The sequence below is a fragment of the Lucilia cuprina genome, chromosome 3 (genome assembly GCF_022045245.1).
Source record: "Lucilia cuprina isolate Lc7/37 chromosome 3, ASM2204524v1, whole genome shotgun sequence".
Lineage (NCBI taxonomy): Eukaryota > Metazoa > Arthropoda > Insecta > Diptera > Calliphoridae > Lucilia > Lucilia cuprina.
Genome location: NC_060951.1, coordinates 39584236 through 39609316, shown reverse-complemented (window position 1 = coordinate 39609316; position 25081 = coordinate 39584236). Strand labels below are relative to the sequence as shown.

The 25081-nt window shown below is 29.0% G+C and overlaps 5 protein-coding genes across 5 annotated transcripts; 4 read left to right on the top strand and 1 right to left on the bottom strand.

Moving 5' to 3' along the window:
* The first annotated feature begins 184 nt into the window (after positions 1-184).
* LOC111677822 (gametocyte-specific factor 1 homolog) lies at positions 185-1025 on the top strand. The gene is made up of 2 exons (XM_023439017.2): positions 185-502; positions 557-1025. Exons 1-2 carry the CDS (start codon positions 314-316, stop codon positions 914-916), a joined length of 549 nt encoding a protein of 182 aa, XP_023294785.2. The 5' UTR covers positions 185-313; the 3' UTR covers positions 917-1025.
* Positions 1026-1702: 677 nt separating this feature from the next.
* LOC111677821 (protein D7-like) lies at positions 1703-3065 on the top strand. The gene is made up of 2 exons (XM_023439016.2): positions 1703-2064; positions 2153-3065. Exons 1-2 carry the CDS (start codon positions 1894-1896, stop codon positions 2939-2941), a joined length of 960 nt encoding a protein of 319 aa, XP_023294784.2. The 5' UTR covers positions 1703-1893; the 3' UTR covers positions 2942-3065.
* Positions 3066-3322: 257 nt separating this feature from the next.
* On the bottom strand, positions 3323-4374 carry LOC111677824 (gametocyte-specific factor 1 homolog). Its single transcript, XM_023439018.2, has 2 exons — positions 3870-4374; positions 3323-3815 (listed from the first exon to the last, which is right to left on the bottom strand). Exons 1-2 carry the CDS (start codon positions 4032-4034, stop codon positions 3552-3554), a joined length of 429 nt encoding a protein of 142 aa, XP_023294786.2. The 5' UTR covers positions 4035-4374; the 3' UTR covers positions 3323-3551.
* A 335-nt stretch (positions 4375-4709) lies between these two features.
* LOC111677829 (ankyrin repeat and LEM domain-containing protein 2 homolog) lies at positions 4710-20455 on the top strand. The gene is made up of 10 exons (XM_023439028.2): positions 4710-5728; positions 13113-13271; positions 14888-15366; positions 15435-15578; positions 15649-15726; positions 15786-17043; positions 17106-17377; positions 17450-17571; positions 19045-19176; positions 19255-20455. Exons 1-10 carry the CDS (start codon positions 5578-5580, stop codon positions 19799-19801), a joined length of 3342 nt encoding a protein of 1113 aa, XP_023294796.2. The 5' UTR covers positions 4710-5577; the 3' UTR covers positions 19802-20455.
* A 3709-nt stretch (positions 20456-24164) lies between these two features.
* LOC111677814 lies at positions 24165-24976 on the top strand. The gene is made up of 3 exons (XM_046947072.1): positions 24165-24500; positions 24561-24712; positions 24776-24976. The coding sequence occupies exons 1-3, from the start codon at positions 24266-24268 to the stop codon at positions 24974-24976; spliced, it is 588 nt and encodes a 195-aa protein (XP_046803028.1). The 5' UTR covers positions 24165-24265.
* Positions 24977-25081: the final 105 nt, after the last annotated feature.

The following is a 25081-nucleotide window of genomic DNA, read 5'->3' as shown; positions in this document are numbered from 1 at the left end:
TAAAATGTTCCTTTAAAAAAAGTGAAATTTTTTTGGAATATTTTTTGCATATTTTCTACAAAACCAGAATATTCAATTATTAACTCCCTCACTGTGCGTTCTATTAAAAAACGGTGGTACGACTTAGTAACGCCTTCGATTATTTTGAAATTTTACGGCGTTATAAACTTTTGTCAGCGTGGATGTTTGAATTAACAGTTAGTTTTTGCAATATTTTTTTTTTAAGTCCGAAAAGAATTCGATTAGATATAAACTTCCTTGCAAATATATATTAAATAAAATATACATTAAAGTTTACAGCTTCTTTATCATAATGGCAAAACCTGCAAGTGCTATAGGTTCAGAGACCGATTTATTGGTTTGTCCCTACAACGAATCCCATTTGATATTGCGCAAACGTTTCCAAGTGCATTTAATACGCTGTCGTCGTTCACATCCCAATGCACCAATGATTGTTTGCCCATTCAATGTAACACATCGTGTTAATAAAGTGGAATTAGAGGTATGTTTAAAATTAAATAATTTAGTTAAGGTTATTAAAATAAACATTTTGCAGTGGCATGTTTCAACTTGTCCGGATCGGCAAAATTTTGAAAATTTTCGCCATCAAGATGCACCGATCGTGGGATTGAGTTCAACCATTAATCTTACATTCTGTGGAAGTGCAGCTGTGGGTAATGCCACTTCGTTGTTTAATAATACCTATAATACGGTAGCAACTACCAATAATATTAAGGGTGGTGAATATATTGAATCTTCAGAATCTTGGGATGATTTACCCGAACATCCCAGCTATAATCCTAATGAATATATTGAGAAAGCAGAGGTACTACGTTTGCCTGTGGGTATGACTCCATCAGAACGTAAGGCTTTTCGTTTGGCCGAACGTAAACGTTTGCAATCTTTGATGAAATGAATTTTGAATGCTGGGCATATGCTAATAAGTTATCTCTTATAAATACTTGAATTAATGTAAGTTTTAGAAGTTTATTTTTAATAATAGAAATTTTTCTTTGAGTTTAATTTTAATGAAATGTATTACAAGTTTGTTTAATTTTAATTCTTTGAGTTAAATATAAATGAAATGTCTTAATTTTTCTTAAATAAAGAAAAAAAATATTTTTAAAATTATCTTCAGAAATGTATGATATATCGTAAATTTTCTGTAAAAAGTTAAAATTTTAAAATATTCGTATAAAAAGTGAATATCATTTGCAAAAGGACTAAACATCTGAGTTGGATCAAAAACCAGAAATTTTTATAAAAATCATTTTATTATGTATAAAAAGTAGAGCGCTGCTCAAATTGCGACTAATCCACATATGCATGTAAAGGGTTACATTAGGTCTGCTCCATAACTAATCTAAACATATTAAAAAAAAACTCCATTTAAGATGGTAATGTCGTAGGTAAGTACCTCTTATTTCATCTAATCATTACATCAGGGAAATCCCAAAAATAAAATAATAGGAGTATATAATCCGCAACATGGGTCTATTTTATAGGACTACTAAACGGATTATGTATTCCAATAACTTTTACAGGGGAGTAGATTTGAGATCACCCAAAAGCATTATGTTCTCCATTAACTTTGTGAAAATTTGTGCATTCCTAAATATGGCATCTTTTATTTAAAAATGAAAACCTACTAATTGATAAATATGGCAACTTTAGATGGCAATCAATTCACAGTGAATTTCAGTGTCGAAAAGAAGAATTTAATAAAAAGAACGCATTGCAAAAACGAAAATTTGCATTTTAATTGTAAAAGGAAGCCAATATTTAATAATAACAAAAAATAATAAAAAGAAAAAAGCTAATAGCAAAAAACAAAAACACTTATTGCTCTCAATAAACTTGTATTACTTTAATTTTTCACAAAAAAAAACTACAATGTTTCTCAGTGATGATGATATGGTCGAGTGTCCCTACAACAAGACGCATCGCATGTTGAGGAAACGCTTGCAATCACATCTACTGAAATGTCGTCTTAGCTATCCCGATGTGGAATTACGAAAATGTCCCTTTAATATAACACATTTAATACCAGAACCGGAATTTACGGTAGTTTTTTTTTAACAAACCGAATATGAAATTATACAAATTATAAATTTTTGTTTTAAAACTTATTATGTATCTTAAATTCATTTAGCACCACGCCACTAACTGTCCAGATCGTAAGTTGATAACCCAATATAAATATGATGCTCCCGAACCAAAAGAAGAGGAGGGACCCAAACATGCACCCATCGAGTGTGATGAGGACTGGGATGACACGGATGTTAATGATTATAATCCAAAATTATATTTGGAAACGGCAAAAATAATTAGAAAACCAGATGGTGCCAATCCCTCAGAACGTAAATTGTTTATCAAGAAGGAACGTAAACGTTTGGGGGATGGGGATGAGAGTTCCGATGAAGATACTAAAAACGGTGTTAATAATGATGGCGCCAAAGGTCTTAGCCCAAAATCAAGTAATTGGAAAACTGACAGAGGACATGCTGGCCGTAAACGTTCGTCTTCACCTTCAACATCATCATCGTCATATGCTAAAGGGCGTTCACGTTCACCAAAAAATAAATTCAATAGAGAACGTTCACGTTCTCCTTTGGGTTTTAGAAGATCAAACAAAGATCATTCGCCACCACGTTCACGACGCAATGCCTCACCTCCAAAATCATTAGGTGTTGGAAATTCATATCTAAATAATTCAGGTTGGGGAGCGAACCGCTACAACGTTGGTGGTGGTCCAACTAATAATGCTTTTAATAGTGGCCGTGATCCTTACTATAGTGATCAAAATAACTCTCAAGCTTACTACGATCGTAATACAATAACAAATTCTACTACATCGCAAGTACCTGTTCCACCTATGATTTCTTATCCAGCTCCACGTTCATATTTAACTACAAAAACTCCACAGACAAGACCTAAGTAAAAAAATACGGGTTTTATAATATGTTTTTTTCGCTATATTTTTTTATTCTAAAGTTTAAAAATTATTTAGAAAATGAATAAATTTCATATTGAATATAAAAATCGTTGACCTTATTTACGATTTGGATTAATTTTAAAGACAAGGACTAAAAATTCGAATTTAAAAAATTTTGTCCTTTTTATAAATTTAATTTTCAAACATTTTGCACAAAAGGAATACAAATTTGTGGTTCTAAACACTATTGGATCCAAGTTTACTAGCAATTTTTCAAACACACTCATGTTATTTTGTTTAAACATAAGGATGGTATGGGAATGTTTACAATTAGGAACTTTCCTCCATTTCCTACAGGGAAAACTTTCTAAATAAAAAAGGTTTATGTATTTTAATATTTCCACTTTATTTATACAAATATCTTTGATACAATATCACTTAATTAGTTTGTCAAGTTTTTAAAAACATTTGGATTATAGAATATTTGAGTATAAAAATAAATTTTAAAAAGAATGTGTATAAAAAATATTAATGATTTAAAAAATTTTCACAATAATTACAATAAAAATTAAAACGTACAAAATACTTTGTATAATATTTATACCTAAAAAACATATCAATCATCTATACCCAAGTAACGTAAACGTTCCTGTTGCCTAAATTTCTTGCGTTCCGATGGTGTAGCACCTTGTAAATTACGCAGAACTGTTGCTTTTGCCAGATACTCTTGGGGATTGTATGTGGGTGCATCTTCGTTATCCCAATTTTCTTCACTTTCATAAACAGGCATGGGTGGCGGTATTGTAGGTTTAGTTATGGGTTCTTCAATATGACGAAAATTTTCAAAAGTTTTTCGCTCCGCACAGACCATAACATGGAACTAGAAAATCATTTTTAATATTATTATTTTTTAGTTACATCAAATAAAACTTACTTCCAATTCGGGCTTATTCAGCACATGTGTAACGTTAAAGGGACAAGTTACTTTAGGTACATTTGTATGATTACGGCGACACTTGGTTAAGTGAACCTGCATGCGATGTTTTAAAATGCTATGATTCTTTTCGTAAGGACATTGTAATAAGTCCTGGTTCTCCATTAATTTGGCGTGCTATAGAATTGATTTAACAAAAAATAATTAATATTTTCCCTTGTGGTTTTACTTTAAAGCGTGTGATTGTGTGATTATCCTCCGCAGTAACTTGCAATTGATACGTATTGCACTTTTTACAAAAATTAAATTAATTCGCCATATTTGTTTATTCTTTGTTTACTATTTTATGTTGTTATTTTCGAGTGAATACATAATGAAGCGTTGCCAACTAGGTGCATTTTACGCGCGGAATAAATGCTTTATTAGACCTGGTTCACACTGGGATTTTGTGTGTGAGAGAAAAAGATGGTTGATATTTCCTTCTCTCACACACAAAAATCAAAAGTTCACCAGTGTGAATCAGGTCTTATTAGACCTGGTCCACACTAGGAAATTTTTGTTGAGAAATTTTTTCTTAATTCTCTTTTGAAGTTTCCTTAATGTTCACACATAGAAACTTTTGTTTCTGAAACTACGTATTCATTGCATTGATTTGTTGTTGTACGAATGAAAAGAATGACAAAACAAGTTTCCGAGAACGGGAAACTTCGTACCACGAGAGATGAATGATATTCTTTCTTTTTCTCTCTAACGTAAAATCAAAAGTTTCCTAGCGTGGACCGGCAGTTAGCAAATTGAATTTAGCTTTTGTTTATTAATTACATTATTTAAAAATGTAAACTTTTAACTTAAATGTCGTTCGACAACAAAGTTTACCTGTGTGAATCGGCAGTTACTATTAGAATTCGGTGTAGCTGCATATTTTCTAAAGCCGGTAGAAATCATGGCTCATAGCCGCAGCTGCCGAAAAAATGTGTGCCGCCGCCAAAATATTGTACTCGGCTTGCTTCTCTGCTAAAACCAACAAAAGTTTTCTAATACATACAATTGTTTGTTAACAGTTTCAATAAATTTATTGAATTTTACATATTAAAATATTTAACGTCATCGTTTGTAGACTTTTGTCTATATTTATTACAGGATTATTCATTTGATTTTATATAATGTTGAAAATTTAGTAACACAATAGTAAAAACATGGCCGGATTAGAGCGGACGAAATTTTAATTGGCAGCCAACGCCGTTGTAAACGTTTGTCCGCGCTGTTCTTTGAACCACAGCTAATTTTTGTTCAATAAACACAAGTTTGTGAGGAGAATTATTAATATGAAACAGAAAATTCAAAAAATAATTTACGCTATAAGCAAATAAACAAAAAAAGCAAATAAAAAACAAAAGTAAAAAAGAAAACAAGTTGAAATACTTCAAGAAATAAGTCACAGTGAAAAAAGAAAACATACAATTTCAAATAAATAATAAAAAAGAAAACTGTGTTAATGTGAGAAAAAAAAAAATAATTTAACATTGTATTGTTGGTGTTTTATTTTTTGTTTCAATAGAAGTTGTGCGGTGATATAGAAACTAAAATAGCCTCAACCTGGGAATTTCATACTGGCTTGTATTTGGTTTTGCAACAAAACTAACGCAAATATTTTCACAAATTGATGCAATAAACAACTAGATTAGAAATCGAACCTCCGATAAAGAAAATGCCTTATTACGGTCTCTATATACCCGTTAAGGGTGGTGCAACAGCAGCATCATCATCTTCGTCGACCAACGGAGCCAACTCAACAAATTCCACAGCGTCTTTGGCCGTTGACTGTGGCAATGACGTAAATAAAGACAATAATGAGACCGGTAAGTTTTTCCGCAAAGGAGTTTTTTTCATACGAATTTGTCATGCTAATGATGGTTTCCATATTTGTAGTCTTGTTTTTTTTGTTTGTTTGTTTTAAAGGTTAGAATTCTTGTTTTTCTTGTTGCCAATATGTATTTTATATTTGTTGTTGTATTTTATCTTACTTTTTGTCTTTTATTGTTGTATTCATTTATATCGTACGACTTCTTGATGATGAGGATTATGTTGTTGTTGTTGTAAAGTGTGAGATGTATGTATACAATATGTTTGTGTGTGAAAAACACACAGCTACTCAAAAGTGCATTATTCCTACGTGCTGTTTTTTGTTTTTGTTGCTGCTCCCTTTATAAACCGGGTATTGTAGGAAACATTCGAATTTTCACTTTTCTGAATCAGACAAAATCTAATTGTGTTATTTGAGATCCTGAAATAATGTTGTTAACACAATTAATTTCGGGAAACTAATGTCGCCTAGGAATATTAAGTTAAAGAGGGTACAAATGGTCTACGTGACAATCTCGATATTTTTTATACATTTCTGAAAAAATTATAAATCCTACAAAAGGACTTCGAGCACATGAATAAAGACTTTACCCTTTACAGTTTAGCATTGTTTTTCTCCTTCCCTCGTTATTCTTTTAAAAAGACGTTTCCGGAACTAGTTTTTTTTACAAATAATAAAAAAAGTTCGTAGCCTTAATGGGTTGTTGTTGTAACAGGTTGGCTGTAACTGGTTGTTCTTCCCTGGGGAAAAAACTTCAAGTTGATGCAGCTGTTGCTGAGTTGACAATCTTTGGCCGATTGAGAATCGGGTCATTACGGAGATCCATTGCATTAATGGGTTGATACTCCTTCTTCCTTGAAGTCAATAATTTTTTATTGGAATCAGGACACATGTAAAATCGCTGTAGTTAGGTTAGGGTAGGCTAGGGGACGACCTGCCTAGTCCCCTCGCGATGTCATCACTGGGGACAAACTTGGGTGTCCTGTATTTGATCACTTTGTGGTAACTGAAAAGACCTAATCACCCTGGTTTCCTAGACCAAACCAGTTTGTCGAACGAATATAGGAATCTATTTTTCCGATATTGACCTCCGACACATGTAAAATCGTTGTAGTTAGGTTAGAATAGGCTGGGGGACGATCTGCCTAGTGCCCTCGCGTTGTCATCACTTTGGGGTACCTGAAAAGAGAGAAAACGATCGGCGTATTAGTACACTTCGACCTAATCACTCTGGTTTCCTATACCAAACCAGTTTGTCGAACGAATATAAGAATCTACCTTTCGCATATTGAACTTCGATAGATCCGATAAGTTATGCAGAAAATAGCTACCTAGCAGACCCATACTGTGATCAATTAGGGCGGGACAATGACAGAGGAAGTGAGCTATACTCTCTTCTTCTTCTTCATCCTGGCAGCTCCTGCATAAGTCGTTACTTGGTAAGTTCAGTCTTCTTGCATCGAGTCCGAAAGGGCAGTTACCAGTTACCACTGCCGTTAAGTTCCGTTAATTAACATTCGGAATATAGAAGAGGGCTTGGGATTTCTGTGGGTTGTAAGATGGCCACATGATCTTTGCCTGTCTACAGGTGGCCTCATTCGTCCATCTGCATTGCGCAAGCTCATATAAGTTTTCACGTATCGAGCGTTTGCAAGTTGAAAACGGTATACCATAAAATGGTCGGACAAACGAGGAACCTAACTTGGCAAGAGAGTCCAGAGATTTGTTGATGTCCTGGAATCTAATACAGTCCTATTGTGGAATGTTTCGCCATCTCGTAAAGGGATGCCCGCATTCTAGGATTAAGTTTGTATCTTAGTTGACAATTCATAATTGTTGTTTTTTGAAGTTCGCGTCGAAGAACCTGTTGTCGTGACAAGAGTTCTGGTTTGTCGATAAGGTCGGCTCTTATATTATTATATTTGAATCTGATTATGTATAGTGAATATTTATATAGACTTCATTCTTACTTTGAAGTGGTTTCGGTAACTTTATCAATATGTTTATTGGAAATTTTTTTCTTTCAATAAGAGTCCTAAGAAATCTTTTATTTCCAGTTCGTTTTTTTCTTAAAAATTTTTAAAATTGAGAACAGATTTAAGTTTTTGTTAAAGATTTTATATAAATGATTTGCAAAATCTCTTTAGATATACATATATTAAAATCTCAACTCTGTAACAGAGAATGGAAGAACTAAAATTATTGACGACATCACTAGTTTCTAAATTTCTATACAAAAATTGGTTTGTTTCCCTTGTAGTCATTTTGTGCTTTTTATTAAAATTTCCAACATGTTTGATGGATTTACTTTCAAAGACATGACTACCTAATTAGCAGTAATCATATATATCTTATTGGAATCCTCTAAATCAAAATCTATTTTTATGTTTTTTTATCTCGAAATAAATCATTCATTCTTCTCATTTAATTATAAATAGTTTTAACTAGAAATTTCAACACACCTTAATTTCTTTAGACGCTAACGTGATAAATTGAAAATGCACTAATTATACCCTTCTATTCCCTTATTAAAATGCCTAGGTGGGCCAATTGCTATATATGTCTAAAACAACAATAAAAACAAGTCAATTTGCAAAAGGTGGTTTTTTAAAAATAAATACAAAAAATATACTAGAAAATTTCATTTAGTATATCTTAAACATGAGATTGTTAGAAAAAAAAAACTAACATATTTATACTTTGTACTTAATAATTATAAAAAAGTTATTAAAAAAACACAGATAAAATAATTGCTTAAAAGTTGAAACAAAACAAACAGGGAAATAAATTCATATTATTAATTTTAATACAAAAAATATGTTTGCCAAAATTCTGCCAGCAACCACTGGGTACAAAATTAATAATTCAAAATGTTATGTAGATTTTTTTTAGCAAAACACATAAATACTAAAAATATGATTTAAAAAAAGAAGGAAAATATACTTTATTATTTGGTGATAATGAATATGATGACGTTTTAAAAACTGTTGGTCAGTTTTTGTTTGTTATTGTAACACGGATAATTTATTTTTAAATTACCAAATAAATAAATCAAATTTTAAATATTTCAAATAAGATAGGATCATAATTGTGTGACTCGTAGAGCTTTATATACCTCCTTATCAAAATTATTTACAAATGTTGCAAAGCTTTAAAGAAAATAAAAAAATTGATAAAAAAAAAACTTTTAAAGAAAATTTCTATTTTAGCATCATTGAGTGATCTAGTGTTTTATTTGAACAATTTTGCTTTATTGTTAAAAATAAGAAATTATTTAAACATTTAGTACCCTTTATATTTTCTTAAACAAAAATTTATGGAATTTCTTAAACATAAACTACCTACCTAGCCTAGATGAAAGAGAAACTGAAAGATTTTTGTTTTTTAAATATATTTTTATACGTTATTGTTTCTTTTCTTTTGTGGGTTACAGTTTCAGTTTTAGATTTTGTTGTTATTTACGTTTTTGGGCTTATAGCTTGTGTGTGAGCGCGCACCTACTTTTTTCTCTACTTTGCTTTGTATATTTTGCTTGATAAATAAATATGCCACAAAATTATTGTTTATTATTATTATACCCGGGAAAGTATATAGAGTTAGTGCTAATATTTGTACGTAAATCATTTTCGGAGTAGATCGTCCGTTATTGTTGTAACAGGACTGATTCTTATTTCTTGGGAAAAATTGTCTGGTTGATGCCGCTGAGTTAACAACTATTGGCCGATTGAGTATCGGCTCGTTCCGAAGCGAAGATTCAATTGTCGTGGTAACGTCGACAATCCGTCTGATTGATCTAAGGTCGATCTATTGAAAATGGTTAAAATCGGTCCATTACGTGTGAACCCCATACAACAGAATACCCCAAAAAGGGCTTTTGAACTTATAATTATGTCCAGAAAATAAAAAATGTTTTACAATAAATAAATGTCAACTTCTATTCACAACTAGTGTATGGTATCATATGGTCGACCATGCCCGACTGTACATTTTTTCTTTTTTGGTTTAAGTGTATTTATTTTTATTGTATACAGATAAGTGCAATAAACTTTGCAAAACTTAAAAAGAAAATATACGCCTTACAATAAAGGAACTTAAATGTACTTATTGTCATGTGGGTGGTTTGTACAAATTTTTAATTTCTTACACATTTGTGGTTGACAAATTTTGGTTAACGTATTATAAAAAAAAACATATTTATTGCAAATTTTTATTTTAATTAATTTCGATACAATTTAGTGGAGTGAACATACAAATTTGTGTTGTAATATTTGAGGAATTTTTTTTAAGTTTTTGATGAAAACCTTACGAAAATATTACGAAAGGTTAATTTCTCGTTAAGATAACTTTTCTCTATTTAATTTTCATCCATTTCGCTTAGATTTTTCTAAAAGAAATATCTGGCATTATATTTTTTCCCAAAAAATTCCATGCTTACTTTGTAAACTGTTCAGAAAGAGAAGGCTGAACAATTCCTCTAATTACTGAGGTTTAGTTGGAGTAACGAACTAAAAAGTTAATTTGTAGTAACAAATATTATCACTGTGTTCTTAATAGAGTTTTAAAATCTACGGTTAACAGTAAAAAAAGGGAAGAGTTGTCGAAAGTTGGAAATCTGACCAAAAACATAGAGAGACCAAAGACAACTTATTTGGACTATATGAGCTAAGGATGATATAGTTCTGTCCTTTTAAGGAAATATTACATAGAAAGTTCTCAAATTTGCGTCTGCTAGAAACTATTCCATTATCAAGGTGAAAGAGTTGTAAAAGCAATATCCCTGCTATCTACGCTAAGTACTGGAATGTTAGTTACAGTAGTACATAGGATATAAGCACTCTTGTGTGAATATCACACGGAACGTTTTGTTTCAAAAGGAAATATTACGCAGAAAGTTTTCAGATGTACAGCTGTCAGAAAACCTAAGGAAACCATTTAATATAACTCTGTCAGCAATGTAGAAGAGTTGTCAAATCACTACTTGTTCTAGCTAAACTAGTGGAGATTAATGTTAGATAATGTAGAAGACGTTATCCTTATTTCTCTTAAAGAAATTTCGGACGTAACATTTGTTAAATTCAAAATTGGTGTTGTACGGTTGTATCGTAGAATGTCGCAATTTTTTATAATTTATTTGTTTTTGTTTCAAAAAAATTTATTTGAAAAAATAAAAAATAAATTATCTCAACGATTTTGGTGAATGTTAGATACTTTAGAAGGATTTTACTTGAGTCCTCTTAAGGAAATATTGAGATTTATGGCTATCAGAAGACAAAGGAAAACTGCTTTAATAGGCTGTCCTCGGCGTGGAAAAGTTTTCAAAATATTCTCCCTGTAAATTGTAAACAATTGTCAAATTAGAAGAAGAACACGTTCAAAGAAAGAAGGTTGAGCATTTCCTTCTGTTTCAAAATACAAGTAGAACTAATTTAGACTATTATTTAGTAAGTTAGTAGGTTAGTTAGTAAGTTTGAATATATATTCATCAAATCCGAAGAAATACACCTAGAACTCTATCGCCCCTGTTGTGAGCTCCTTAACCAGTGCTTAAGGTAGAAATCCGGTTTACCAGACTAGAACACTAACCACTAACCTACCGGAGGCCACAATTTAGATTATTACAAGAAAATTTGTGAGATATATGACTGTTAAAAAAATCTTTAAAAAAAAGATTCAACCGTTTTTAAGACACTCAAAGTATAATCAAGACAGTTGCCGAACTAATAAAGTGAAGGCCACGAACACTGCGAAATCTGTTCAAAGACAGAATACTAATCAATTTCTGCCTTCTCTTTCTTTTTCCGACAACTGTCTCAGTTTCTCTTGGCATCTGCTTTAAGAGGAATTGTTCAGTATTCGTTGTAGTAGACTTCGAATTTATCAGTATTCTTCGAACAGATGTCGCAGCGTGAGTGGCTTTATTATTCTTAATTCGGCAACTGCCTTAGACCTTGTTCTCTTAAGGAAAGACGTCACAAAAATCTAGTGATCCACGGCACTTAGAAAACTGCATCTTGGTACCTTTTATTCTTAAAATTCTTAACCAAAAAGAAAATAAATATTTAGATTAATCTTTGCTCTAGAATTAAAGATTAAGTTCAATGAATGTCTAAATGAAGAGGTACTAAATCAATATATACGAACTTATCAAATAATAATTTATGATGTTTGAAACAATGTTCTAATTGCACACAAATCTAATCTTTGAATAGGCAACTGTGTTTGTTCTTCAATTCTATAAATTGATAAAACAAGGTGTTGGTCTTTATATGCCAACATATTTATAAAATTTTAATAAACGCAATTTAACAAAACTGACCTTTAAAATATAATAAACGTTATCAAACTATTAAAATTTGTTTACCAAAGAAATAAAAAACAACAATGAATTGAAACAAAAGTAATTAATAATACTAAATTATTCATTACAAATATTTTTAAGAAAATTAAATTAAAATTTAAAAAAATTTTCTAAAACGAAAGCAATAACATTTCATTAATTTTTAAAATTTCTTAGAAAAAAAAAAAAACGCATTCTAATGAAAAACAAAGAAAAGAAGAAAAACGTTTATGTATATCTTAATGAAATTTGTAAACACCCTCTGCCTTAAACACGCCATTGATCCCCTGCCCTTAAAGCTTTAGCAATGTATAGAAAATTAAATTTAAAATAAAAACGAAATGAATTTTTGTCAATTTTTTGTTTTGCTACGTATATTTACATATATATTTCATGTGTTTTTTGTTTTGTTTATAATTAAAAATAGTATTGGCTTAATGTTGCTTTTTTCTGTGTATTTCTCTTTTGTTTATTTTCTTTTAAATTTTGCAGCCTGACGTCTAGTAGATAAAATATAAAACAAAAATCATACCACAAGTGTGCTAAAAGAACACTGAACTTTCTGTCTCAACAAAACTAATTAACACATTTTTGTAATCATAAATAATTAAAAAGAACTCAAAAAAAATTAACAACTAATTGTAATTTAAGGTTTCTTTTTTTTAATTTCAAAAATGTATTTTATTAAATTAATTATACGATTACAACATAATAAATTTTAGCATATTTTTTTGTACGCCTGCCAAATTATTTAATATTTTCATTATATACTACTTGTTTGAAAATGTTTACGATCAATATGGTTAAAGACTGCCTAGACAAATGGTCTGTCTGTCTGTCTCTCTTTCTATTTTTTTACTTTATATTTTTGAAATGTTTGTTTTTCGTACTTGGCTTTAGGTGAACATTTATAGATTGACCTACATTTTACTTAAGTATATAAATTGTTTTATATTATTTGCTACATAACTTATTCTATTTGTATTTGGTTTTTATAAAATATATGTTTTAATTATTATTTATTTATTTTTTTGTTTTTCAGATGTTTCTGCTTTCGTCTTCCAAAATAAAAAGGAAGCTTTGCAAGTTTTAAAACAACACAAAGATGCTCGTTTCAAGGAATTTCTTAATGAAGATGATGCCATTAAATATGCCCAAACTGGTTATGAATTTGTGCAAAATAAATACAACGATGTTAAAAGTAAGTAAAGTTGTTTGCCTTGATATTGAAATTTATATGTATTTTTTTGTATTTAATCAATAAACACTGATTCATTTTGTTATGGTAAATTTAATTATTTTTGAAATAAATAAATATTGTCTTTCTTTTAAGTATATTTCATGTAGAATGAATGTCATTTGTAATGAAAGATTTTATATGGAAATATATTTCAAAAAACGATAACTTTTTCAATAAAATTCCTTTTTAAGAAAGTCTTGCTAAAAAGCTTTGCTTCAGAATACCTAAACAATTCTAAAAAACTTAAAGTAATTATTTTCGAAAAGCTTTTAAATGTTTTTAAGATAAAAATATTTTTTCAAAACTTAGAAAAATTAATTTTTCGTGTTTAAACTTTTTTGAAAAAAAATCTAAAATTTTGTTTTTTTAATTTTTTAGTAAACTTTTTTAATAAAAACTTTTAGAACTTAAAAAAAAAGATTGAAAAAACTTTCATAAAGCTTTTAAAAATCTTTTTGGAAATCTGTTGGGAAACTTTTTAATAAAGTTTTTAGAATATTTTTTTAAATAAAGTTTTTATAACTTTGAAAAAAGCTTTTGAAAAGCTTTATGAAAAACTTTTAAAAAAGCTTTTATAAACCGTTTGAAAATCTTTTTGAAAATTTGTTGAAAAATCTTTTTTGGAAAGCTTTTTAGAAATCTATTGAAAAAGCGTTTTTGAAATATTTTGAAAAAGCTCTTTAGAAAACTGTTATAGGAATAGAGTAAATACAAACTTACTAGAAATAAAACTTTTTAAATTTAAACTTTTTTAATAAAGTTTTTAGAAAAATTTTTCAAATAAATTAAAAAAAAATGTTTTTAATCAAGTTTTCTTAATAACTTTTTTAAATAAAGCTTTTAAGAACTTTTTTTTCGCAAAAAAGCTTTTACAAAACTTTCAAAATTATAAGCTTAAAATTTTTGAAAAAATTTGTGCAGGAATAATTTTTTCGTTAGACAAAACAAAAGAATCATTCGAAAGCAAAAGCTTTTAAAAAGACTTTATTTGGAAAAAAGTTTTTAATGAAAAAGTCCTATAATTTTTTTTTAAATAAAAAGCTTTTTATAAAATGTATTTACAAAATTTTTAACAACAATATTTCAGGAAAAGCTTTTTATAAAAATCTCAATAAAAAGAACATTATACAACGTAAGAAAAAAGCTTTTTGGTAGACGTTTTCAGTAAAAGCTTTTTACAACACTTTTTAATAAAGTGTATATAACCTTTGTTAAGAAAAAAATCTGTGTATAAAATCTTTAAAGAAAACTTGATTAGAACCATTTTCTTAGAAAAAGCATTGTACAAAACATTTCAATGAAAAAGCTCTTTATACTTTTATATCTCTAATATAAACAATTCAATTTCGAAACCTTTTCAAAAAACAGCTTTTTAATAGAAAACATTAAACAAAAGCTATTTTCAAATATTTTTATTTAAAACAGTCATTTATAGAGTTTTTATAAGAAAAATACATTTTAGCAAACGTTTTAAATTGTTTAAGAAAAAAGCTTTTCTCAAATCTTTAAAAAGCTATTTTTACGAATGGACTTCTTTAAAAAAGCTAATGTTTTTGTTCTCTCTTTATCTTTTTCAGCTTCAACAGAATCCTTGGAAAAGGCTGCATTTAGAGCACCAACAAAACAACAACTTATAAAATTTCGTCAAATCATTGAAGTCGATGACTGGGAACTTGTCAAAAAAATGATATGGGATAATCCACGCTATCTAGTTAGTTCGGGTGATACACCCACAATTCTCAAAGAGAGTTTTCGTTATAATGCCATGCACGTTTGTGCAATATCTAAATGTCCCAATGTAGCAAAGCTAATACTCGATACAGTATCAGATCCAAAATTTGCCGATCTTTTAATGGGCAAGAAAAATGATGAGAAAGCCTGCAAAGAATTGTGTGCTAATCTCTTAGATTATTATCTAAATATACCAGAAAAAGGTAGAAGTGAGACACCGTTGCATTTAGCCTCTAAATTTGGTTGTCCCGAAATGGTGGAAGTGTTAACATCATATCCAGAATGTAAAAATTTACCCAATGATCAGGGATTAATGCCGAAAAATGTAAGTTTTGATTTGGTGATTAGTTCTTTTTTTTAAAGGTTTTTAATTATTATTTAATGAAATTTTAGATAATTTGTGATCGTGGCAATGAAAATTTTCGTGGAAAAATTGAAAAACTTTTTGAGGAACGTTATTATGTGCCGGTATTACGTTGTAATGATAGTGCTATACCGGCACAAATTGGTGAACCCTTTGCGGCTAACAACCCACCAGTAAGTTTAAGTTTGTTTGTTTAAAAACAGGATAAATTGTAATAACCATGTTTTTTTTGTACAATTTTAGAATCTTAACTGTGATAACTTAACACCAGAGGTGGAAATTAAAGCTTTAGCAGGACCAATGAGTAAGGAACAAGCTAAGGTATTTGGTTTTTGGAAAAAACAAAATTTTTGTTATATTTATTATAAACAAATTTCCAGCAATTTTTCCGTCGTTGGAAGACACCACCTAGACTGGGTAGCAACATGTCCTCACCCATAGCTAACAATCCCTATATATCACCCATGAAACCACGCAACAGCACTCCCATTAAAACACCAAGAGGTGGAAATACCAGTTTCAATTCACCCACTGCCAATTTACAAAGACGTTCTTTATTCAATTCCACGCCACAGCGTAAAGAATATAATGGTGTCATTGAATCGAATGGTTTTGATAAATCTTTACTAGACGATTCATACGATGACAATCAGAATGGCAATCATGAAAAGGAAAACAATGAAGTGGATGCTTTAGAGAGGACAGAAGAAACTAATAACAACAATCATTTAAGCAAAATGCCAAAACCTCAAATGAATATGTTGAAATCGGCCTTATGCCCCCGCACTCCTCTGTTCAAGCTTAAGAATAATGCATTTTCGAATTATCGTGAACAGAATATGGGTTCTCCCTTAGTGCACACCATTGAGTTTGTACAGGAAATGAATGATTCCTTATTAAATGTATCAGATGTTTACGACAGTCCTGGTTTTAAGGAACGTCATGTAAAGAATAGCGATCCTGAAAAGGGTATTGAATGTATTGGTCGTGTTTTGGCCAAGGAACAGAATATAGAATGGCGTGAATATTGGGATTTTCTAGAAGAATTCATAGACATAGCCTCCGATAAGGGTGTACAGAAATTGGAAAACTATTTGGCCCAACGACAAAGGGAACAGGATCAACGTAATAATCGTACACAATCCACACAAAAGTCTGATATTCTCGATGATGTTCGCAATGCCTTAGAGAATTGTTTCATAAGTAGCAACTCAACAGCAGCTAACAATACAAACAAAACGAATACATCAACAACAACAACACATCAATCTACTACACCCTATACTTATGTAGAGAAATCGTTGCAGGTGCATGCTAGACGCATGACTAAAACCATTATACATAACATCAATAATGAGGTGTCTATTATTGATGCTTTACTTTTGGAATTGAGAAGAGTTAAATCGTTAATTTATTCCTTTAAAGAGGATGCCAGCTATATAAATGTTAATTTTGAAAAGGTACATTCACGCATAGGTAATTTAGTGTCCATGTTTTTGGAAAATTCACAAGAAGTGACGCAGCAAATGAAAGAGAAAATCTTGATTATATTACAAAATCTATCGACGGCTCAGGGGGAGCGGCGAGAGCATATGGAATGTGTTTGTTCGCGTATTTTTTATATGCTCCAACATCCAAGTAAGTTTTCTTTTTTTGCAACTGTTTTTATAACATTATATTAATTGTGTTTTGTTTTAAAGCCGAACAAGTATTACCGGAAAATGTTAAAACCGAAGATATGTGCTCGAAAATTTGGTCTCAAGAAAAAGACTGTGATTGCCAGTGGGAGAGCAATTTAAGTCGAAAAACTAGCCGTCGTAATCGCATGGAGGCACGCTATAAAAATCATCAACGCCTTAAGCAACAGGAAAAGGTACAAAAAGATGCGGATAATCAATTGAACGATCTTAAAGGCGATTGGCGTAATACTACGGCAGTTTCAAATGATTCCTCGGATGAGGAGGAATTTTGGGTGAGTTTATTTTTTTCGAAATGTTTAATCTTATTTTTTCTAATTTTAATTTTTTTGTAATTCTTTTTAAAGTCTGATTTTGGTGGTTCCGATACTGAAGAAGATGAAGTATATGTAACGCCTTGTGAAAGTCCCTCACGTTTGAGTTTATCCGATGATACAGATGATGAATGTAATAAAATATTTATTTATGGGTAAGTTGAAATAGTTTTAAATAAATAATTTCAAAATCTAGCGCACATCCAGAAGGGGGAGAAACGGAAATTTCTCACCTCCCCGAAAATATTTTATGCAAAATATAAAAACGAGGAAAATGGAAAACAAGAAATTAAGTAAAAGCGAAGAAAATCTCCCCCAAATGCTTGAGCTGGATCCGCCAGTGATCTAAATCAATAGGATTCCTAAAAATATGACAATGAACATTTCATTCTATTTACAAATTGTCATAGCATGCCAATATATTTTTGAATTGTTATTCTATTTATGAATTGTCATTCTATTTATGAATTCTTCATTTTCTGGTTGAAAATGGTTTCCGAAAAAAGTCCTGAACCTAACATTCATACTATTCATTACGAAATTCTTTCCAGTTATTATGAGAATTTAAATTTCATTTTAATTTAATTTTCATTGAATTTTTGATTTTATACATGTTCCTAATTTCGAACAAATTTTGAAAATAATTTGAAAATTTTTATGAATTTTGAATGTTTTGAACTTGTTTGAAAATTCGAAAATGTTTAAAGTTGTTAAAATAATCTCCAGGTTTCATAAAAAATTAATTTTTGTTTTTCTTTTTTCATAAATTTTTCAATTTCGAATTTCTAAATTTTGAAAATAAATTAAAATAAGCTTTTTAAGAAATGTTAGAAAATTCGAACTTAAATCCGAAAAAAATTTTAAAACTCTTAAAATAATCTCTTTATCTTGATAATTGATAAAAATATAATTTTAAAGTTATTTGAGGTCAAATTCTTACATTTTCGAAATTTCGAACTTACAAATTTTGAAAATTATTATAAAATTTCAATGAATTTAGTTTATTTTTAATGCAAATTCAAAATATAAGCTTTTTTACGAATGTTCGAAAATTCGAACTTATGTTCGAAAATTCGAACTTATATTCGAAAAAAATTTTAAAGGTTATAAAATAAACTCCAGATTACAAGGATTCATAAAAATATAATTTTAGTTTTATTTGAGAACAATTTCTTATATTTTTCAAAATTAAAAATTTTGAGAAAATAGACAAGTTTTAAATTTTTTAATAATTTTCTATTTAGTTTTGGAATATAAGATTTTTACAATATTTTTCTTCATATTCGAACTCAAGTTCGAAAATATTTTTAAAAATTCGAACTTAAGTTCGAAGACTTAAGAAATTTTCGAACTTAAAAATGTCGAAAAATGTATGAAATTATGTTGAATGTAAGTTATTTTAAAAATTTTTCAAAATATAAAATTTTTAAGCTATATTCGAAAATTCGAACTTATGTTCGAAAAAATTTTAAAGCTATGAAAATAATCTTACAATCATGGGAATTCCAAAAAATATAATTTTAGTTTTATTTGAAAGCAATTTTATTTATTTTTTTTTCAAATTTTGAAAATAAAATAAAAAAAAATATAAATATCATGTAATTCTAATGAATTTTTCAATTTCACAGCAATGAGCCTACAAAACGAGATTTGGATGTATTAAATGCTATTTTCCATATAACTATTGATAAAACTAAATTTCCTAATATTCATTCCTGGAAATCCACCATTATGCGTTATCCCAATGAAGAAAAGGATTAGTAAGTTTAAAATTAAACAATTTGATAAAATAACAAAATATATTTAACCAACAAAAACTTTTATTTTTATTAAAACAGCTTCCCCTCACCAAGAATTGTTAAGAAATCTCATTCATTTGTGGCCACCAGTGCAAACAAAAAAGACTACTATGTACAACCACAAACACCAACATCAATGCAAAGATCCTATTCCATTGTACGTTCGAATACAAGTTCTTTAATACTACACTCACCCAGACAGCAGCAATCGCCTTTGGCTACTTCAGCAGTTTCATTATCAACATCAACTGGTGGTGGTGGAGGAATACTTAAAGAACCTATTTTACAACTGCCCACAGCAAAACGTTTATTTATGTCACCTGGGCGACCAAAAACCATGACTGCCATCTCATTAGCTAATAATACAAATACAAATGTTACTACAGCTTCAGCTACAACAACAACAACAACAGCAACTACAACAGCTACTGCTAAAAATCCTATAAATGTGGTTAGCATGAAATTACCCATACAACAGCATATGCAAAAACCAGTTACGCCTCTCAATAAGTTACGTGGCCTTTTTAGTGCCTACCGTGAATGCCTAGATAGCAGTCCGCTTTCAACTTCATCGACATCACCTTAAAAATGTTTTGGATTCTATATGTAACTCTACAATCTCAGTCTCAGAATGAAATTCTCTTTAACTTAGCAATTTTTCCGCTGAGATTTTAAACACTTTTTATGTTAATTTAAAAAAAAAAAAACCCCATTTTTAATTAAGTTTTTTGTTTAAGTTTTTGTTTCATTTTCTACATTTTTATATTCAGTTTCCTTTTTTATTGGCATTTATTTTTAATTTTTTCTTTTCACTACTTTAAAAAACAAAACAAAAACATCATTTACTTTAAATGATTGTTTTTCAACTCCATGTGCTTAAATAAAATGAATTTAATAATTCTTCCCTTTTTACTACTTATTTTTAAACTCAAAAATTAATTAATACTTTAAGTAAAAACACAACATTTTAAATACTTACATCTTATACTCATAATATTTTTCTCGGTATTTCTTTTCTAACTTCTTATACGTGTAACTTATACATACATACATACATACATACATACATACATACATACATACATATATCAAAAATATTTTATACTGATATTTAATTTTTTTTACATTGTTGCATATAAAAAAACAAAAAAATATATATTACATACATACATAGTATTATATTTAATGATTTTGAAAGAAAATTCAATATAATCAATACAATTACACCAACACACATTAATTACTTGTTGATTTCATATTTTCTTCTTTATTTTTCATTTAACAGAGAATAATGGTAACGAAAAGGAGTGGTTCAGTAAGAGTTTTAGAAATTTAAATGAAATGTTCGTTTTGATAACATTCTGGAACTAACTGTTTGCTGCAATTAATGAGACCAAATACATTGCATTTAGAGGTTGGATTATAACAATTTTTCTATACTGATTCCCAAATTCAAATTGGTTTTTGTAAGCAGTTTGATTTTTGTCTGTTAAGTGACCTGTCAAATAGTAACTTAAAACTGGTAGTAGACCGTCACAGATTAAAGATATAAACCGTCTTTCTTTAAACGTTGTGAACTGAAATGATTTCTGTGGTTATATTAATTCTGTGTAAGTTATTTTCTTAATTAAGCATTTTAAACTCGATTCAAAAACACACTTGTACCCAGATCTCTTTGTGATACCTGAAAAAGAGAAAAACGGTCGGAGTATTAGTACATCCATCTAATCTGGTTTCCTATCCAAACCATTTTGTTGCACCAATAAAACAATCTATCCTTTAGATGTTAGCCTCCGATAGGTCCGTTAAATCGTTCAAGACATTGACTCATAGCAGATTTAATCTATGCTCCTCTAGGGCAGGACACTTACATCTCCTGCAGAAGTCATTACTAGGAAGGTCTAGTCTTCTAGCATGGAGCCTATAAGACCACTGCAATTAAGTTGCGTAGATTTCCTCACGGAAACGTGGGTTATACGACGGACACACGATACACGGCAATCTGTAGTTGCCCTCAATCGAACATCTGTGTTGCGCAGAGTTCGTAGAGTTTTTCCACGAATCGATAAAAAAGTAGTCGTTGTACTCTGTTGCTAGTGAAGAATTCACTTTCGCAAGCGAGTTCGCGATAGTATTACCAGGTATCTCTTGATGACCTGGAATCCAGTACAGTCCCAGTGTGGAATGTTTCGCCTCTTATTAGCTTTTATTTAGTGCTGTCCGGCATTTTAGGATCATTAGTATTGTTGTGTAAACACTACTTATCACAAAGATTATACAGATATTCACTCCCCGCTTTCACCAATCAAAATTTCACGTGAAATATTGATTGATAGAATTTTGTAAACAATGAACAGTTGTTTTAAACAAAATCTATTTATTGTGAGTGAATACATTATTCAAAATCTGTTAAGAATTTTCTCTTCGAAAGGGATTTTGGCGATAGGAATGATAATGACAATATTGCAGTTTATTGGTTTGATTAAATGAGACTTTTGGTCAAATTCGAAACTAAATTTTAAATTAGTTCCCCAAAACCGAAAAAGAAACCGTAAATAACACTTTGCAACAAAAATATTTACCTGGGAAATGAAACTATTTTACTGAATGGTGGAAACGAGGAGAACAAGAATCAATTTTTAAAATTTGCGAAACATCTCCAAAATTTTGAGATACGTTCAATGCCAAGCGATTTTAAGTTTCTCAACGGATTTAGAAGAAGTTTATATCTTTATGCTTATATAGAAAACTATGCTTGTTCATGAGTGAAATGCAACTTAGTTTTCAAAAATTCATTAGCAATTGACGATACGAATCCACCTTTCAGAAAAATAGTATCACTTTCCAGGTATTACGATTTTTGACTATTTTATCCCACTGTGTTCACAGTATCACAATATTCAGGGCGTTATGATTTTAAAATTTTTGACAATGTCATTCTAATTATGAATTTATCATTTTATGAATGAAAATTGTTTTGGGAAAAAAGTCTTGTACAATTCATACTATTTACGAAAGTTTTCATTTCTGTATTAATTATCTTTTTCGCTGTAAATCAAATCATTATGATTTTAAGAAATATTTTGAAAATTCGAACTTATTTTCGAAAAATAAAAGTAGATCTATAGATAACAAAAATTTATTGTAAATTTCTATAAAATATTAAACAAATTTAAAACAATTAAAAAAAGAAGAAAATAATACTGTCATCATGAACAATTTCATTCTATTTATGAATTTTTCTATTTCTGAATGAAAATTGTTTTGAGAATAGAAGTAGTAATCGATACATACTATTTATTAAAAATTAATTTCAGTTGAAATTATCTTTGTCAAAATCCATTCAAAAATCAATGAGAACTCATTTCGGATCAATTTCTGACATTTTTGTATTTTGATCCTAAAAATTTTGAAAATAATTGGAAATTTTCCCAATCAATGAGAACTCTTTTGCGGTCAATTTCTGAAATTTTTTTATTTTGATCATAAATAATTTTGAAAATAATTTCGAAACTTTCATAAATTTTAAAGTATTTTCAATATGGTTTTGAAATATTTATAAGTTTTGATGACTTAATTTCCAAATATAAGAGTTTTAAGGTATATTCGAAAATTCCAAATTATATTCGATAATTTTAAATTTGTAAACATACAAAATATTCGAAAATTTTTTTATTTTTTAACATACAAAATTAATATTATAAGATTATTAAAAAAAAATGATTGACTATTCGAAATTATGTACGAAAAATTTTGAAACTGTTTATATAATCTCTATATTAATAGAATTTATAAAAATTATTAAATAAAATTTATTTGAGGAAAAGTTTTTAAATTTCTCAATTTCGTACATAAAAATTTTGAATATTTTAAATTATTTTTAATATATTTTTTTAACATATTTTAGAAATTTAGAACTTATGTGCGCAAAAATTTTCCAAATTAAAAAAATTTTCTAAATCCTGAAGAATAATAAGAGATTAATTTTTTTGGAGGTAGATTTTCACAATTCGAATTTTAATATTTTGGGAATTATAACATTTTTCAATTTTAAACTTGTTTTCGAAAATTCGAAATTATATTCGAAAAAAGTTCAAAACTGTTAAAATAATAATCACTCCTATCGTGAATATCATTTCACTTGAAAAATTTTCCCTTTTCACTTTTTTCGTTCACTAACTTTTTTTGCCGTGAAAAAAATTCCCTGTTGTGAAATTTCTTGATGGAATTTTGTAAACATTGAACATCTGTTCCATACAAAATCAACTATTGTGAATGAATTGTTCACAACAAGTTCACGATATCAATTTTTCCTTCGAGGGAAATGAAACTTTCAAGGGAACAAAATGTTCACTTCTATTGGCGATAGGGGTGAATACGTATCTAGATTAGAATATATAAAACAATAACATCAATAAAAGATTTGGTTGACAAATTATCTTCGAATTTTTTAACATCTTACTGAAAACCCCATTTCCATCTGATCGACATTTAAATATTATTCATACAATCTTTTCGTTACCATACTTTTTTGACTTTAGAATTAATTTTTATATGTATTTAACTATTAACTATTTTAACAAAAATATAAATAAATAAATTATATATAAATAAATATTTAATATTGATTTTTGAAACAGACTTATATTAAGTGCTATAAGCATTATATACTATGGCTTTTTTTTAGAAGATAAGGAATGAAAAGAAAGAACATTTTTGTTTTCTTTTTCTTCTTGTCAAAATTCTTTGGAAAAAAAAATAATAATAAAATTAATATTTTTAAATAAAAAGTTAAATAGCTGATATTAAAAAATAAATGTAAATTGTTTTTTATTAAAGTTGATACTAATAGAAAAGAATATTTAAAACAAACAAATTTTTGAATAATTTTTTTCAGCAGTGTAGTTTTTCGATAACTTAACGAAAGTATGACATTTTTAATAATTTGTTAGAAAATTTTTAAATATCACAGAAATTTTGTTATATTTTAAAAATTATTTTCAAAACATTTATTTTATTATTATTTTGAAATCTTAACATATATAAAACAATGGCTTTACAACCTTGGGAACGCATTGCCTGGAGTCCTGAACATGAACAGATTATTTATCGTGATTGGGGTTTGTTTTATACCCACAAACAACAGCTAGATATAGCGGTGCATTATTACAATAAGTCCCTAGAATTGAAAAGCGATGATCCCAAGGCATTGTATTATCGCAGTCGTTGCAAGCGTAATATAGCCCAAACCGAGGGAGCTTTGGAAGATGGTTTAGCAGCGATGGGTAAGATCAAGTTATATTTAAAAGGAAAAAAACAATTAATTTTGGTTCTATATTTGTTAGCTATTGATGACAATAATGCTCCTATAAATCTGGAAATTTGTGATGCCTTGTATGAGTTAAATAAGTTTGAAGATTACAAAGTACAATTGCATGATAATGCACGTAAGTTTTTTGGCAAAAAAGTAGCAGCCTTTCTGAATCGTTTGGTAGTGGTAAGTAGATAACCGTTTAGATAATTGATTTCGTCAATATATATATTTTTTTCAAATTCACAGGTTGATGAAAACTTTAAAGATACAATTGGTGAAACTTTGGGTCCGTTCATTTTGAAAAATGAGAAGCATTTTGCTGCTGTTTTGGAGAAAATTGAACGTGAGAAGCATATTGATCCGAGGCCTTTGTGGAAAATTTTAAAAGAGCAGGAAAAGTGCGATGTTTTGAGTATATTAGAAAAAGAGGTAAATAAAGATAGTTAGATAGATGGATAGATAGATAGATAGATAGATAGATAGATAGATAGATAGATAGATAGGTAGATAAATAGATAGATAGATAGATAGATAGATAGATAGATAGATAGA